The 14929-nt window shown below is 37.9% G+C and overlaps 1 protein-coding gene and 1 long non-coding RNA gene across 3 annotated transcripts; one reads left to right on the forward strand and one right to left on the reverse strand.

Moving 5' to 3' along the window:
• Nucleotides 1-1726: 1726 nt before the first annotated feature.
• LOC140336237 (uncharacterized) lies at nucleotides 1727-4514 on the forward strand. 2 transcript variants are annotated; one of them, XR_011921845.1, is made up of 3 exons: nucleotides 1727-2155; nucleotides 3582-3701; nucleotides 4254-4514. It is a non-coding gene; the product is annotated as an uncharacterized lncRNA (long non-coding RNA). The 2 variants fall into 2 exon arrangements; XR_011921846.1 differs by lacking the exon at nucleotides 1727-2155 and adding an exon at nucleotides 2222-3265.
• A 993-nt stretch (nucleotides 4515-5507) lies between these two features.
• LOC140337444 (vomeronasal type-2 receptor 26-like) lies at nucleotides 5508-14672 on the reverse strand. The gene is made up of 6 exons (XM_072421193.1): nucleotides 14425-14672; nucleotides 13143-13437; nucleotides 10147-10962; nucleotides 9216-9443; nucleotides 8096-8219; nucleotides 5508-6717 (listed from the first exon to the last, which is right to left on the reverse strand). Exons 1-6 carry the CDS (start codon nucleotides 14670-14672, stop codon nucleotides 5822-5824), a joined length of 2607 nt encoding a protein of 868 aa, XP_072277294.1. The 3' UTR covers nucleotides 5508-5821.
• Nucleotides 14673-14929: the final 257 nt, after the last annotated feature.

Below are 14929 nucleotides of genomic sequence, written 5' to 3' on the forward strand. Positions count from 1 at the left end.
ATATTATGTCATATGTAGCAAGGCGTAATCGAGAATAATATCAACAATATAATGTTCTCCAGGACCAGGGTATGCAACTAGTCTAATAATAGAGAAGACAGGAAATCTTGGCAAGAGGCGGTAGCTCAAAAGAATTTGCATGTGGCTACAAAAAGTGAAAACTCATGCTTACTATACTAAATATAAATTTTACAGGTGGGGAAACAAAATAGGTGCTTTGTTATCAAGATTGGCTAATCCCTTAGGCCCTAAACCTCATATTTTGAGAGTTAAAAACCCGTCTTCCAACACTTTTCTTATGTCTCACCGAGATCTTTTACAGGCCTTTGAAAGTTACTATAAAAAATGTTATACTGCTCAGGACTCCCAACCACATTTGTTGCAAAGGTTACTGGGAAAATTGGCAATTTATCGAAGTTATCTTCAGTTTATAGGGAGCAGCCTAATGCCCCAGTTTAAGAACCAGAAATTCCTCATATGTTTAATACTTTGGCCTCTAATAAAACGCCAGGTCCTGACAGATTTTCAGTGGAATACTATAAAATTTTAGCACCTGCAATAACTCCTTTTCTTACTGAAGTATACAGTAAAATATTATTCCATTAGACTCCCTTTCCGGGCTTTAACGAAGCCCACGCTACATTAATCCCTAAACCAGGCAAAGATCCTGACCAATTAGCCTCCTATAGACCAATTTCCTTGTTAAACTGTGATTACAAGATCCTTGCTAAATTAATGGCATATTAATCGATCTTCTAAACTGTTCATTAATGGAGATTTATCCATGCCCATAGTACTTTCTAGAGGGACCAGACAAGGGTGCTCCCTTTCTCCAATTTTATTTAACCTGGCCTTAGACCCTCTCCTCCCGCTTTTACAAGATTTAAAGGTATACTAGTGGGATTGTGTACCCTTAAAATCACAGACTTTGCAAAAAACCCTTTTGTACTCTCAGAACATAGAACCAATTTTCAGAGCTTTTACTGAACAATTGTGTAATTGGTCCAAACTGATGCTTTCATATTTAGGGAGGATCAGTTTAATAAAAATGATTGTTTTCCCATAGTTTCTGTACATCCTTCAATCCTTGCCCCTAGTAATTAAAAAATCTGATCCTAAAGCCTTCAACAAGCTATTTTCTAAATTTCTATGGGGAAGTAAATGTGCCAGATTAAGTCTATGTGTATTGCAGCAACCTATATGGAATGGAGCAGTGAATTTTCCTGATATAGAACTATATAATGCTGCGTCCATTTTGAGATATATTAAAGATCAGTTGCATGAGACCGATGTATATGCTGAATCTACATTAGATCAACAATTTATACCTAACATTATTCTAAAATATGTTTTGCATATGCATAAAGAATTACTACCAGAGGAAGTGGTATTAAATCCGATATTATTTTCTTGTTGGATAATATGGCACAGGATTAGGTCAAAACATTTTTTGAATAGTCACTCCTCTCTTTTTCTACCATATTGGGGTAACCTGGATCTCCCACATTTAGCTCATTTCTCTTTATTACAGAAGTGGCCACCTTTCCATGCTTTGACTATTAGGTCACTGGTGGATAGAAACTCACAGCAACCCCTCCAGTTTGAAATGTTGAAATAGTGGTGACTGAATATCCTTTGCTGTATATGTTTTTATGTTACGGTCTTATACTTTGAGAGTATTGAAATCTCCATCAGCCAGGGATTGTAAAAACCCCTTGGATTTTTTTGTAGAACTACAGTAATGACTTTTAAATACAGAAGTACTTAAAATGCATTTTGTGATTTCCAGATAAATCGGTACAAACAACATATGCTTAACCTCACCAGTGGATGGCACTGTACACACTGAGGGGTAGGAAGGGACAGCAGCATTTCAGGCCGTCCTGGATCACACAAATCCCATTAAAACTTCACCTATGTCTGACCCTTCTTTTTGTACATAAGCACAGCTGACCATATCAGAGTCAATGGATTATTTCTCATGTGAACATAACAGCTGCAAATAAATATCAGACTGATAGGAGCAAAATATTCATTATTTACCACGGCCGTGAGAGATTATAAAAGCCAACTCAGCAGGACAGACATAAAAAGACCTGGGCAGCCATCATGAAATCTGTTTTGGTTTTCCTATGGCTGGGATTTTTCATTTATGGTGAGTGAATGATTCTAACATTGAGCATTGATATCAGGTCCAGTTGTAACATTTTGTATACCAAGTACTAAGAGGAAAACAAATTTTTCTTGAAAGCAAATATTACCTCTATGTAAATGAAATGTACTATAATTTGCATGTCATAAATAATTCTATAATGTATATTATGTTTCTACATGTTTTCTGTTGTGGCTTTAAACGGATACAAAATACAGCTCTAGGTGGAAACAAAGATGTGGCTGTAGCTGAATATAGATCTGGATTTAGATCAGACTTTCAGGTCTTCAGGGGCCCTTTCCTATATAATTTCTATATCCATAGCTCACAGTACATTAGTGTGGTGATCAGTAAGCCATTGCTGGCCAGTGGAAAAAATGTCATCCTCACAAATACCCAAAAAGATCATTGGTGTCACATAAGGCCTGGAAGCTGGGTGATCCAGAAACCTGGAATGAATTTCTTCATTCTGAAGTAATTTGCTATTTGTTAGCAAATGTTGTTAATCCTAGACCAGATTAGTTCTATGTTTGCTGGATCACCCACGTACAATGATAAAAGTGTATCCTCTCCAGTCTTGGAGAGCTTTATTAAATCAGGCTCATAGTTGTGATAATACCTGGATACAGAAATATGAATGTAGATGGACACATGGATTGTGGTTGTATCTAAAATTGACATGACTGCTGGTCCATTGTTATTTTTTAATAGTATTCTCACAACATGTTACATTTTAGCTATATATAGCCACATGAACTAAAATCTAATTTCCCCTGAAGAAGCAATTTGTGAAACGCGTCAGGTCAGAAAGACTAGAAAACTTAACCACTCAGACTTATCCAAATCATTATTAAGTTCTATTGTATATACCTTTGACTAATGTATTGTATATAGGTCACTGTATATCTTTTGTATTTGCACAATGAATTTTTGTATGATTAGAATATTTTCATAGGTATACTGCTACCAGGCTTTTCTTTCAATAGGATTTGTTTTAGATTTAGGGGTTGGGCATTTGATACAGGGATTACTTCCCCCATCTACCCCCCATTGATATCAGCAATACCTGGGAGCAACAAAAACTGATCATTGCTACAGACAAAAACTCAGAAAGTAAGTTATTTTATATTGAATGCTGATGACACAATACTTATATTGGCTGCTTATTATGTTTATTTTCTGCTAGAAATCTATAGTGGGCATAACACATCACTGGGCACTAGCCCATGAAAGTTATTACTGGAACTACAGCCATCTCTACAGGCCACGAGAGCAAAATGTGAGCTTTTCCACAAAGTAGTCCCCCCACAATGTCGGTACATTGGGGTGACCCTACCCCTGGTGCCATTGGGTCATTCCATCTATCAGGTTGCTGGATCTATGCTTCTAGTAAATGGATCACCTGAAGTCAGATGTTTTTCCCTTGCAGGTGAAGCTCTGAGGTGCCGTCAGGCGGCCTGTGTTGGGACAGAACCATGCTTCATAAAGGATGTGACCTGCGACACAAGATTCGATCAATGTTTTCTTATGCAGAAGACCAAACCCACCTGTAAGTAACAACACTTTTGCATACAGCCCAAGCCTTAAAGCAGACCTATCACCACAATTTTTACTTTATATAAAAGAGAAGATAATCCTTTTATATACAGCAATAATATGCTTTTTTCTAAATACCTTGTTGTTTTGTCTTAAAAAAAAGGGGAAGCCCCTCCCTTTCTGTCTTTACTGCCGCGGCTGATGATGAAACACATAAGCTACCTAATTGCCTAATGTCTTTCACTATCCCCTCTTTACCTCCTTTTGTGAATAAAATGTGGAGTTGACTTCTGTCCTAAAAATCCCACCTATAATAATGGTTAAAAAGGACTTCAGGATATTGTATCACCTCTTTGGTTAATTGCAACAATACGTCTTTATAACCATTTATAAACTACTGAGCCTTTATAAAAAAATACTCTTTTTCTTATTCTCCTCTTTAATCATTTTCGGTTTTAATGATTTGTAAAGTCCTGATATTCATCATAGAATTGTCAATTATTATTAATTTGGCAATCACTATAATTTCTGATCCCTTCTTTATATTACTTTCTTTTGCTCTTAGTTATCATGAGCCGTGGGTGTACCAATGAAGCCAACTGCCTGGTAATGAAAAGATATGAACCTACAACACTGTGCTGCAAGACAGATCTCTGCAACTGACCCAAAGGCCCAGAAGTTGGTGATAGGATAGAAGTTCAGCACAGCTCACAACACCAACACTCAGTTTATTAATTGACTGTTTAAGATGTTACTTAATTCTTTCTTTTTTAATCAGTGTTACATTATCTGATCAAAACAATAAATCAAAAATATTAAAAAATTATGCAGAGATATTTCACTCACTGTTCAGTTGTAATCGGTATTTTTTATATTTGCAAGTTTGTAAACCAATGCTTTAGATAACAAATTTGTAAGGTTAATTGAAATGTAAACTTTAATACATACAGTTTGATTTCTAGACAACCTGTTAGCAAAGAACTGCAATTCTGATTATACTCATGTGTTTTACTTAAAATACATTATATGCCACCTAGATAGATACAATTGGATGCGATGTATCACTAGAGGGGTCACCAGCAGGAGGAAGGAGGTCCTGATACCTCCATATAGGATGGAATTGTGGGGTCACCATCACTAGAGGCAAACCAACAGACATTTTCACCCATAGAAATTATAACTCATCTTGGTTCCTCACCAAAGTTGTATCTTACCTAAACACAACCAACCCCTGGAGGCACAACCAACAAATGGAAAGTCCTATTCTGCTACATGATGACACAGGATAAGCAAAAGTCAAATAAAGCCAGCACAAAGTCAATAAAGCTCCACATCTTTTGCAACACCCATCGCATAACAACTACATGACATTTTAGAACCATACAGGATTCTCTTGTAAAGGTGCCACAAACGGCACACTACGTGTTTCCAAAACATCATGCCAGTGTTTTATAATGGACTTTCCAGTAAATGTGTTTTATAAATGACACCCCTCTACTCTTGCTCTTGTTGGCTTTACGTTACTGAGACCACAGTCTGGGCATCTATCCAATCCAGTTCCAAAATCAAGTTAATCTTAAAATGATACAGAATGTTGGTTGATAGATGTTTCATTCCATTTTCTCAAAACCTGCTGATCTGAAATTGATAGCAATGTACACACAAATGAGAAATAATTTACTGGAAGCCTAAAAAGTTTAATTTGTTTGACATCATATTGTACCTAACAAAACAATTTTACAACCTCAGGGTATGAAAAAAATGTATTTTATTGACGTACGTTTTAAAAGTTTTTAACAACGGTGAATGAATGCAGAAATAAAATAAGGTGAAGCCTTTGAAATTACTCACATGTAAGTTTAACCAAAACACACACTTTATTCATTTTAAGGTAAAAGCATTGTGTGTTTGTTTTGGTGCTTTTATTCCAGGACCAAGGGGTAACTGTCCTAATTGAATTCAATCATTCATGATATGCAACATGTTAAGCCCAAAAAAAAGGCAATACAACCCGGCCCCCAAAATGTAGACTTCATTCTTTGATTTAAAATATTTGGACTCTAAATTTTATAGTGTGGCATCTTCAGGTAGCAAACTCTGGGATAGATAAGTCACCTTTGCAGTGATACCGCGTTACATTTTTCCCCTTACATATTGTTTGGTGTTCATTTCAGGATGAAATAAGATAATGTAGCATTTAGGGAAAAAAAGGCAAACCAACAACCCCGCACTGGAGGCCAGTATAGCAAAAATTTCTACGATGACAATGTTCTTTCCTTCTGCACTCAGATAAGCAGGTATAAAACAAATCCAGACACTAAGAAACGCAAACATACTGAAAGTGATATATTGCCCCTCGTTAAAGCTGTCTGGAAGCTTCCGGGATAAAAACGCCACAATGAAACTTATGGTGGCTAAAAAGCCCATGTAACCCAACATGCAGTAAAAGAAGAGGTTGGAGCCCTCGTTGCATTCTGCAATGATAATGTCTGCTTTTGATGTCATATTTAATTCTGGGTATGGTGGGGATGTCCCAACCCAAACTGCACAGATGACCAGTTGGAATAAGGGGCAGAAGTAGATAACAACATTGGAGATTTTGGAATCAAAGCGTTTGCCAATGGAGCCGGGCCTGGTAGACTGAAAGATTAGAATGACAGTTATAGTTTTGGCCAACATGCCGGAGACGACCACGGAGAAGGTAATACCAAAAATAATCTGCCGGATGTAGCACATAATGGGGTCGGGGAAGCCGATAAAGAAGAGGGTGGAGAGAAAGCAGACAATCAGGCCTACAAGAATGACATAACTGATGTTTCTGTTGTTGGCTTTGACCACCGGAGTCTCTGAATATTTTCGGAAGATACACACCACTGAGATACTCGTCATCGAGAAAGTGACAGAAGCTACAGCCAAAGAGATACCCATCGTATCCTCATAGGATAAGAACTCGATCATCTTCATGAGACAGCTGTCCTGCTTCTCATTAGGCCATTGGTCATCCGGACACTTCACACAAGCAGTTGCTTCTGAAAATAATTAAGATTTGAAATAAATATTAAAATTAGTTAAAATTTCTAAACCCGTATTTGTAAGACGTTAAACGTTTATATTGAGGGGAGGGAAGTCTATGACGATGGAAACTTTTCTATTATTTGTTTTCCAACATTTTAATCTTTTACAAGAATGAAAATAGGCAGCAAACAATGAAAAGTGGGAAAAACTTGAAACAATCTATGCAAACACTATATAAATCATGGTGGTTAAAGTGGAACCAGATCCTAATTTACAAAATAAAGAGATGCAAACCTGTGCAGGGGTTACGTCACCTGACATGGTCAATCAAGGTGTTTGGAGATTATTGCTGGGCAGAAGAAGAAAGAAAGAGGGTGGCAAGTACCAGAGCCCAAGCCAGGGACACCAGAGCCCTGAATCCTGGGGGAGCGCAGCCCCTTGAGCCTGAGGATCACCTCCCTGAAGCCTGAGGAATCGCAGCCCTTCAATCCCTCGCCCGTCAAGGGGATTATCAGCCCTCAAGCCAGGGGAGCTTGAGGGCTGATAATCCCCTTTACTTAGGGTCTGGTACTTCCTACCCTGGGTGGTAAGGGGGAAAGAAGAGCTGCAGCTTGCCAGGCTCCAGGGACGTCATCATTAGGTGAGTCCTGCAGCTTTAGTTACATTTTAAGGACAGTATGGCCAAGGTTTTCATTGGTCTTTAGGCACTTCATCATATATTACAATAGTCAATGTTCAACTCATTATTTCAGTCCTGGCATTGGCAGTGGAAACCCTGGATTTTAGACTATAGACTAATGTTACCAAACAGTGTAGATGCCTTCTTTCTTTATATATTTCTAAGAATTTTTGACTCTGGGCAGTTTTAGTCATTAAATGACACATGTAGATGAGAGTTTGTTCTTTTAAAACATTTTTAAATATTTATTGGAACAGGGTGCCCAGATATATTGGGTATTTGTAGGAATGTGCAGTAATTGGATGTGTATACATGTAGCTACAGACACTCGGAAATAATTCAAAGTTTTGCTTTCTCTCTGCAGCTCTGCTCCACATTTTTAAATCATTAGCTCTGCTCTCCTTGCTCCCTTGTACCTGAAGTGACTCTTCATCCCTTCAGTCTTCCAATCCCTAATGAAAGAGAAGGTAGATTGCAGAGTGCTGAAACCTGACTTGGATTATCGTTTTCCTTTTCATTCTCTCCTTCTTTTAAACTAAACCTTCCCCACAGTTCCAGCAGCTACAGTGACCATTCATGACTTGTTGTTATGCTGGTTGGAAATACAATAGCATGTCTTTATCCCGGTCACAATTCCACTTTAGATAACATTGGCACTGTTTTCATGACCACTGTTACAAAATGATTTCAGTTCCCCATTCTAGTATCATCACCTGTATCATTAGTGATCTCTCCAAGCGAACATGGGACGCACTGGAAACAGCAAATTGGACGATCTTTGACTGAAACCTTTCTATGCCCCGATTCACACATCTCACTGCAAACCGAACGTGGCATCTAAAATTAGGAAATAAATAAAATAATAATCATAAACTAAATAAACATTTACAACATTTATCAACTATGAAACCAAAGGTGAAACAACAAAAAAAAATATATACGCTGAATCTAAAACATTAATGTTACCAACAAGGTTGGCAACTATAAAACTCCACATAGTCAACAGACCTCTCCTACATAGCCCCAGAAATAAAGGACAAACTGACAATATAATAAAGCACATTATTTGGATGGAGCCAGTGCTCCCACCTCTTCTGGCTCTTCGATTTTTTGTTTTGTGTTTCCAGGGCCATTACTGGCTTTTTTCCTCCCCATTCAACGCACGCTAACACCTTTTTCCTTTCCCAAAATGGATGAACTAGGACCAGTTAGGGTTGAGAAGGCAGTCAAAATTGAGGAATCAGCAAGGATAAAGAGGAATTAACAAGGACAGAGAGCATTAGCAAGGATTGGGGGGTTAGAATGAAGAAAGCAATCTAGAATGGTAGTCTGAATGGAGAAATGCAGCCAGGTCAGCCAGATACAGGGTGGAGAGAGTTCTTAATCACCTATTATTTTCTATTTTGGGGTCAGTACAATAGAAGGAATTCCCAGCAATGTTTTCCTTCAGAGCTTCACTGAACATGGAAAAGTACAAATAGGTATAGACTAGGAAAGGAGGAGCCTGTGGTCTGTACTCTGTCGCTACCAGTCCCCCTCCTCCAGGCACACAAGATGGTACCCTAGTAATATGCATATACAACCTGTGCCCCGAAATGGCCCTGCAGGTGTCCATCATACACACTATTCTAAAGCAATTGGGAGCCAGAAGTGAGGCTTCAAGCTGTATATATCAGAGGAGCTCCTAAAGTCATAATATATGAGAACCTAACGTGCTAACAAAAATTATACAAAAAATATATGCCCAGATATGCCCAGTGTTGAGCTTTAAATTCCACAAAGATATATCAGGAATGGCTATTATTACCATGTTATAGGAAGTGAACAAGTTACCTGTTCATATTCCTGGTTCCAAATGACAGAACTCGTGTCCAAAGTGACCTGTTCATCTAGGGACTCCCGGGAATCATACCTGCCCACTTTCACCAACCTGTATTCATTATTGGGGTAAATCTGCAGATTCATTATATCAAACATGGCTGGAACTTCACCAATATCATTGAAAAACACCTTATCTCCGGACTGAGTCTTGAAGTGGACATTTTTCAGGTGCTGGAAAACCTGAAGCAAGGAGCGATATTGAGAAATAAATACAAAACAATCATTGCTAATGACTTTGTGGTCTGCAAAGGAAGGAATATTGACCCATACAGTAAATTGTTCCATAATGTTTTCTCTGTCATGTCTTTCATAATACACCAAGAAACATTGCTTTACATCACATATACCATATTCCAGATGCATAGGGGTAAAAGCACTAGCGTTGCACAATGTTTATGTTTTAAAAGCATAAAATTAAAAGCAGATTTTTCCTTAAAGCAGAAACTAATGACTTGTGAAATATGAGACCCCCGGGGGCTTTTGTACAGCATATTATACAGTGTGGTATGCTTAGCATTTAAATACAATTCTCATGCGATGCGTTGGCCATGGTCCCTTTATTATCAGAGCTTTCATCCCCATCTTTTATGGGTTCAGAATGTGATTGGCCAAGCAAGAATGGCCTAACTTCCATGAATTGCTATGTCCAAGTCATGTTGGCTAGGTGCATGGACAAAGCAAATGAACTTAGCCGGCATGGGCAGTGCAGCATGCGTGGCTCAGTGTCGACCCTGGCAGGCAGGGGGAAGCATTTATGAAAAAAAGACATACTAGACCCTTTTCAAAAAGTTCAATCTTTCTTAAACAAATGTTAGGGCTCATCACAAATTTGCAGATTTAGCTAAATTATTCACAAGTTGCTGAACAAGAATTGAATGCATACCTTCCATGGCAGCAGATTTTCCTCATTGCAGCTTCCAGAAGGAAAGGTCTGATTTGTACAATGTAGGAGGTTATGAAGGGCGTAAGCAAAGGCATGGACAGCAATATAGGCCTGGAAGGTATAGCTTAGATCTCCCAGCTCAAAAAGAGTATCCACCTCATTCAGACTTTCATCCCCCTTACAAGGACTGATACTGTTGCTATCATTTGCAAAGTCTCCATTGGAGCACCATTTACACTCAAAGGCAATTTCCCAAAACGGCTTTATAAAAATGTCATCTGCATATTTAGATGGATGAAGATGGCGCAAATATTGGCCAAACTGAGGCATAGGCTCGCTGTGTAGAACCAACCCAATGGAACCGTTCAGTAATCTTGCATTGCTTTCGCTAAACATTTCAGGAATAAATGTAAAACTTAAGGTGTAGATCCATATTTTACCCTTTTTCCCATTTTCTGACATCATGTCCAGAAGAGGCTTGACATGCATCTCCTCGCAGTACACAACAACGGCAACCGCAGTGGCATTCATGACCACATTCAGGATTTTTCTGAGTTTCTCAGGCGTATAACGGAAATGGATCTTCTCCAAGAAGGCCACACAGCCCTGGTTGGAGATAATCTCATCTTTCAGGTTTTGTCCATCCAGAGCCCCCAAATCATCATCCCTGGTAAGAATTCCAACCCAAGTCCATCCTAGATGTTTTAACAGCTGAGAAATGGCTTTGTTCTGGATGTTTTCATTGGGCACCGTGCGGAGGAAGGAGGGGAACTGAATCCGGTCACCCAAATCTGGATCAAAAGCACCAAAACTGATCTAAAAAAAATTGGGGACAGCAACTATAGTGACTGAAATAGAAAACCTTATGTTGGATCTTATTTATGAGATATATTCAATGCTAAATATGCATTGCCTTGTAGTTGTGAAGACCATTAGGATTCTTACAAAAAAAGAACCATTTTGGTGTCTAGAGAAAGAGACAAAATTCTGATAAAACTTCATAGTTAAAATGTTAAGGCACAAAGTGTATTAATTAATTCTCATCACTAACTGCCATCTTTGTATTGTTATCTGTGCCCCTGCTTTTTGCTGTTTTTTCCTAGATACTTATTTTGTCCTATTGATCATTGCCAACAAGACAGAAACACACAAAGCAACTTTTATCAATCTATTTACCTTCAATGAACCCCTAAAAACACATTAGATATTATATAAGGTTTTAGAAAACCCCTGAAATGATGTTCTCATCTGCAGCTCATGGTATATAAGTGTGATCAGGGATATGTAGATGTAGCAATAAATATGTTGTTATATTAAAAAAGAAGAGCGTGTTAAACATTTCTCTCTTATTTCTGGTAAATGTCTCCTAAAATGCTCACTACTCCCCACTGTTCCATATCCCCCCTCCTATTGAGTGATACTTCCTCCATCTCTTAGATTGTAAGCTCTTCAGGGCAGGGTCCTCTCCTCCTACTATGTTATTTTCTGTGTCTGTCTGTCATCTGCAACCCCTATTTATTGTGCAGCACTGTGTAAATTGTTGGTGCTATATTATTATTATTATCAATATTATTATTAATAAGAAAAAAAATCTAATAAAAAAATAGTAAAAAAAAATATTTGCATTGATGTTTCCTTGTAAAACTAACGTTTTTGTGCCAGGGAGAATATAAGGGGTATACAGGGTTATGTTTAAGAGTGTACAGGATATAGGCCAAGTGGTGTAAATGGTACAAGTCAGTCTTTACCCAGTGGAGCTGATGCATCTCTCCAGCAAGAGCAGCGGTGAAAAGCTTCAATCAATTGGTACTCCACATGAACACATCGCACCCTTCTCATCCTGCTGTGTGACACTGGAAAAAGGGACTACAAACATAGCATTGGGATAATATTTAATTACCCAACAGCAATGATTTAGTAGAGACATAATCCTGCCCCTGTACAAAGCATTGGTCAGACCACATCTGGAATATGCAGTCCAGTTTTGGGCACCAGTTCACAAAAAGGACATTGTGGAATTGAAGAGAGTGCAGAGAAGGGCAACTAAACTAATAAAAGGAATGGAGGAGCTCAGCTATGAGGAGAGATTAGCTGAACTGAATCTGTTCTCCCTTGAGAAGAGACGTTTATGATCACCCTGTATAAATATATAAATGGTCCATATAGAGAACTCTCTTCCCCATTATTCACTTTGAGATCATTACAAAGAACAAGAGGGCACTCTTTGTGTGAAGTTTAAGCTCGGGATAAGGAAGGGATTCTTCACTGTAAGGTCTGTGAAAATGTGGAATCGGCTCCCTCAGGAAGTAGTTTCAGCAACTTCTATAGATTGCTTTAGGAAAAAGCTGGATGATTTTTAGAAGCACAGAATATAACTGGGGATTAAAGCTTTAAAGTAAAGATAACAGAGACTGCTGATCCAGGGAACATCCAATGGCCTCATGGGATCAGGAAGGAATATTTTTCCCCTGAAAAAATGGAAGCAAATTGAACAAGGGTTTAAAAGGGTTCTTTTTTTTTTTTTTTGCTTTTCACAGGGGATATGTTTATTTCCCTAGTTGATGAACGTGATGGACTTGTTGATGTCTTTTATCAACCTGACAATGTAACTATGTAATAGCAGTGAATTAGTAGTAGCTGCTGGGGAAAAGTAAAGCCACCATTGGATGTAAATAAATCCCCTACACCTGCAGCAGAACCTCTGGGGACCCCTTAGTGTTCAGTGGAATCCTTGCATAGAGAGAGATTACCTTTTATTTCCTTTTGGGTCTCCAAGACAGCAAGTGAAAGAAAATCTCCCAGTAGGACATAAAATAATCTGATAACCCGTGTAAAATATACATTTACTTTTACACTTATTATAGAGAACTTGCCATGAAGAAAATATATAAAGTCATTTTGGGTAATACATGACTGGAAAACACTGAAATGGGTGAATTTGTTAGGGGTTCCTAGGAAATTGCTAATATGTTAGTACTGATTCATGAAAATCGTACCTGAGGGTAATTGCACAGGCCAGCGATCCTGGCAATCGGAATGGATAAAGTTGACATGGAATCTCCAACAATGCCAGCCAGAATTGGAATTTTCCAACTTCCAATGCGATCATAGGCCAAATCCTTCTCCTCCCATAGCAGCATCATGGTGGCTTGGATCGCCCTCGCTTCAGACACGCATGAATCAAATATATCGAAACCCAGAGTCAGGTTTGGCAGGATGTTCCTATTCTCATTGATCTCCTCTATGGCAAATATCACAGCCAACACATCTCGGTAGTACCTGATGACAAAACTGGTAGAGAAGAAATATATTTCACGTTATAAAGAGATATTTTGTCTCCATTTTCTTGCAGCTTTGACACATACAAGAAATCAATTAATGAAGTTTGGCCGGATGTATCATTGCTTAGTCTAATGCAATACAATGCAATTGTCTATTATTGGCATTTGTAATTTATATTATGATCATATTCACATTTGAATTTTGTTCTAATAGGTTGATCTCCAGGCCAGAAAAAGATATAGATGAGTATTTGAAAAAAATATGGAAAAACAAAGGAAAGACATGATTCAATATGTCTGATTTATTAAAGACATGAGAAGATAGACTATTATTGGAGAACCTGGGTGATCCACACAATCTTGGAATGGATCTGATCCAGGACTGAAAACATTTGCTAAAAAAAGAAATGATTTCAAAAAATCCATTGCAGATTTGCTGGATTGTTCAGAATCTCTTATGATTGTCTATCTAAGCTCTAATAACTCAGGCCCATGGTGCGGTATTTGAAGATTAGTCATATGTGATAAAAACAGTATCCAGAGTCCAGACCATTTCAGATGAGCACTGGTTGCATAATGTAATTACAATTGATTTACATTCTTTCTGATTGAATACAAATATTTGATTAAAAAAACTCTTGATCGATAATTCACCTGTATTGTAATGATTTTCCTTTTTATAATGAATTGAAATATTGATAATGACAATAAACTGTAGTTACAATTTTGATATGATGGTTCACCAATAACAGCAAAAACATTTTATACTTTCAAGCATTTTCCCCCAAAAATTGATCATTTGAACATAAATCAAATGTCAGTGGATTGAAAACATAATAATTCTATAGCAACCTTAACTTTATAAATTACTTAGTTCTTACGTAGCATTCCAGAAGTGGTAAATGTTTCACTCACTTTGTGTGGAATAAAAAGCATATTGGTAAAAAACAATAATAAAGCTATAATAATGAGAAAACTGAAACCAAATATAACTTACTCTTCACAGGTTGCAGCTTCTGGTTTCTCTTGATAAGTCACATAGGGCTGATAAATGGTGGAATGAATCAATGTGATGACCCCGATGATGATATCTCCGTCTTTCCAGAAGGACTCTATATTCTGCTTCTCCAGAAGGCACCTGGATTGGGTTGACTCCTGGACAACAGTTATCAATGCTAGAAACACAAGGACCTTCGATAACCTCATTGGAAGGTCAGAAGATTTGAAGGCAATTGTAAAACTCATGTATGAAGCCTAGAGAAGAATACACAGCATGGTGTGCACAACACAATGGACGGTCCACCATTTATAAACAGCTCACTGGACAACCAGGGATGGACAATTCCTCAGGTAGGCTACATCATCATTGAGATCATTTTGACAAGTTAATTGCAAATTCATTATCTTAAAATGGTTTGCATCTGTTTCCCCTCCGTGTGGATTCATCACAATTCACCACAAGGGAAGTCTTGTAAGTGGTAAAATCATTTTCTATTAATGTT

Source organism: Pyxicephalus adspersus, chromosome 8 (assembly GCF_032062135.1).
Source record: "Pyxicephalus adspersus chromosome 8, UCB_Pads_2.0, whole genome shotgun sequence".
NCBI classification, from domain to species: domain Eukaryota; kingdom Metazoa; phylum Chordata; class Amphibia; order Anura; family Pyxicephalidae; genus Pyxicephalus; species Pyxicephalus adspersus.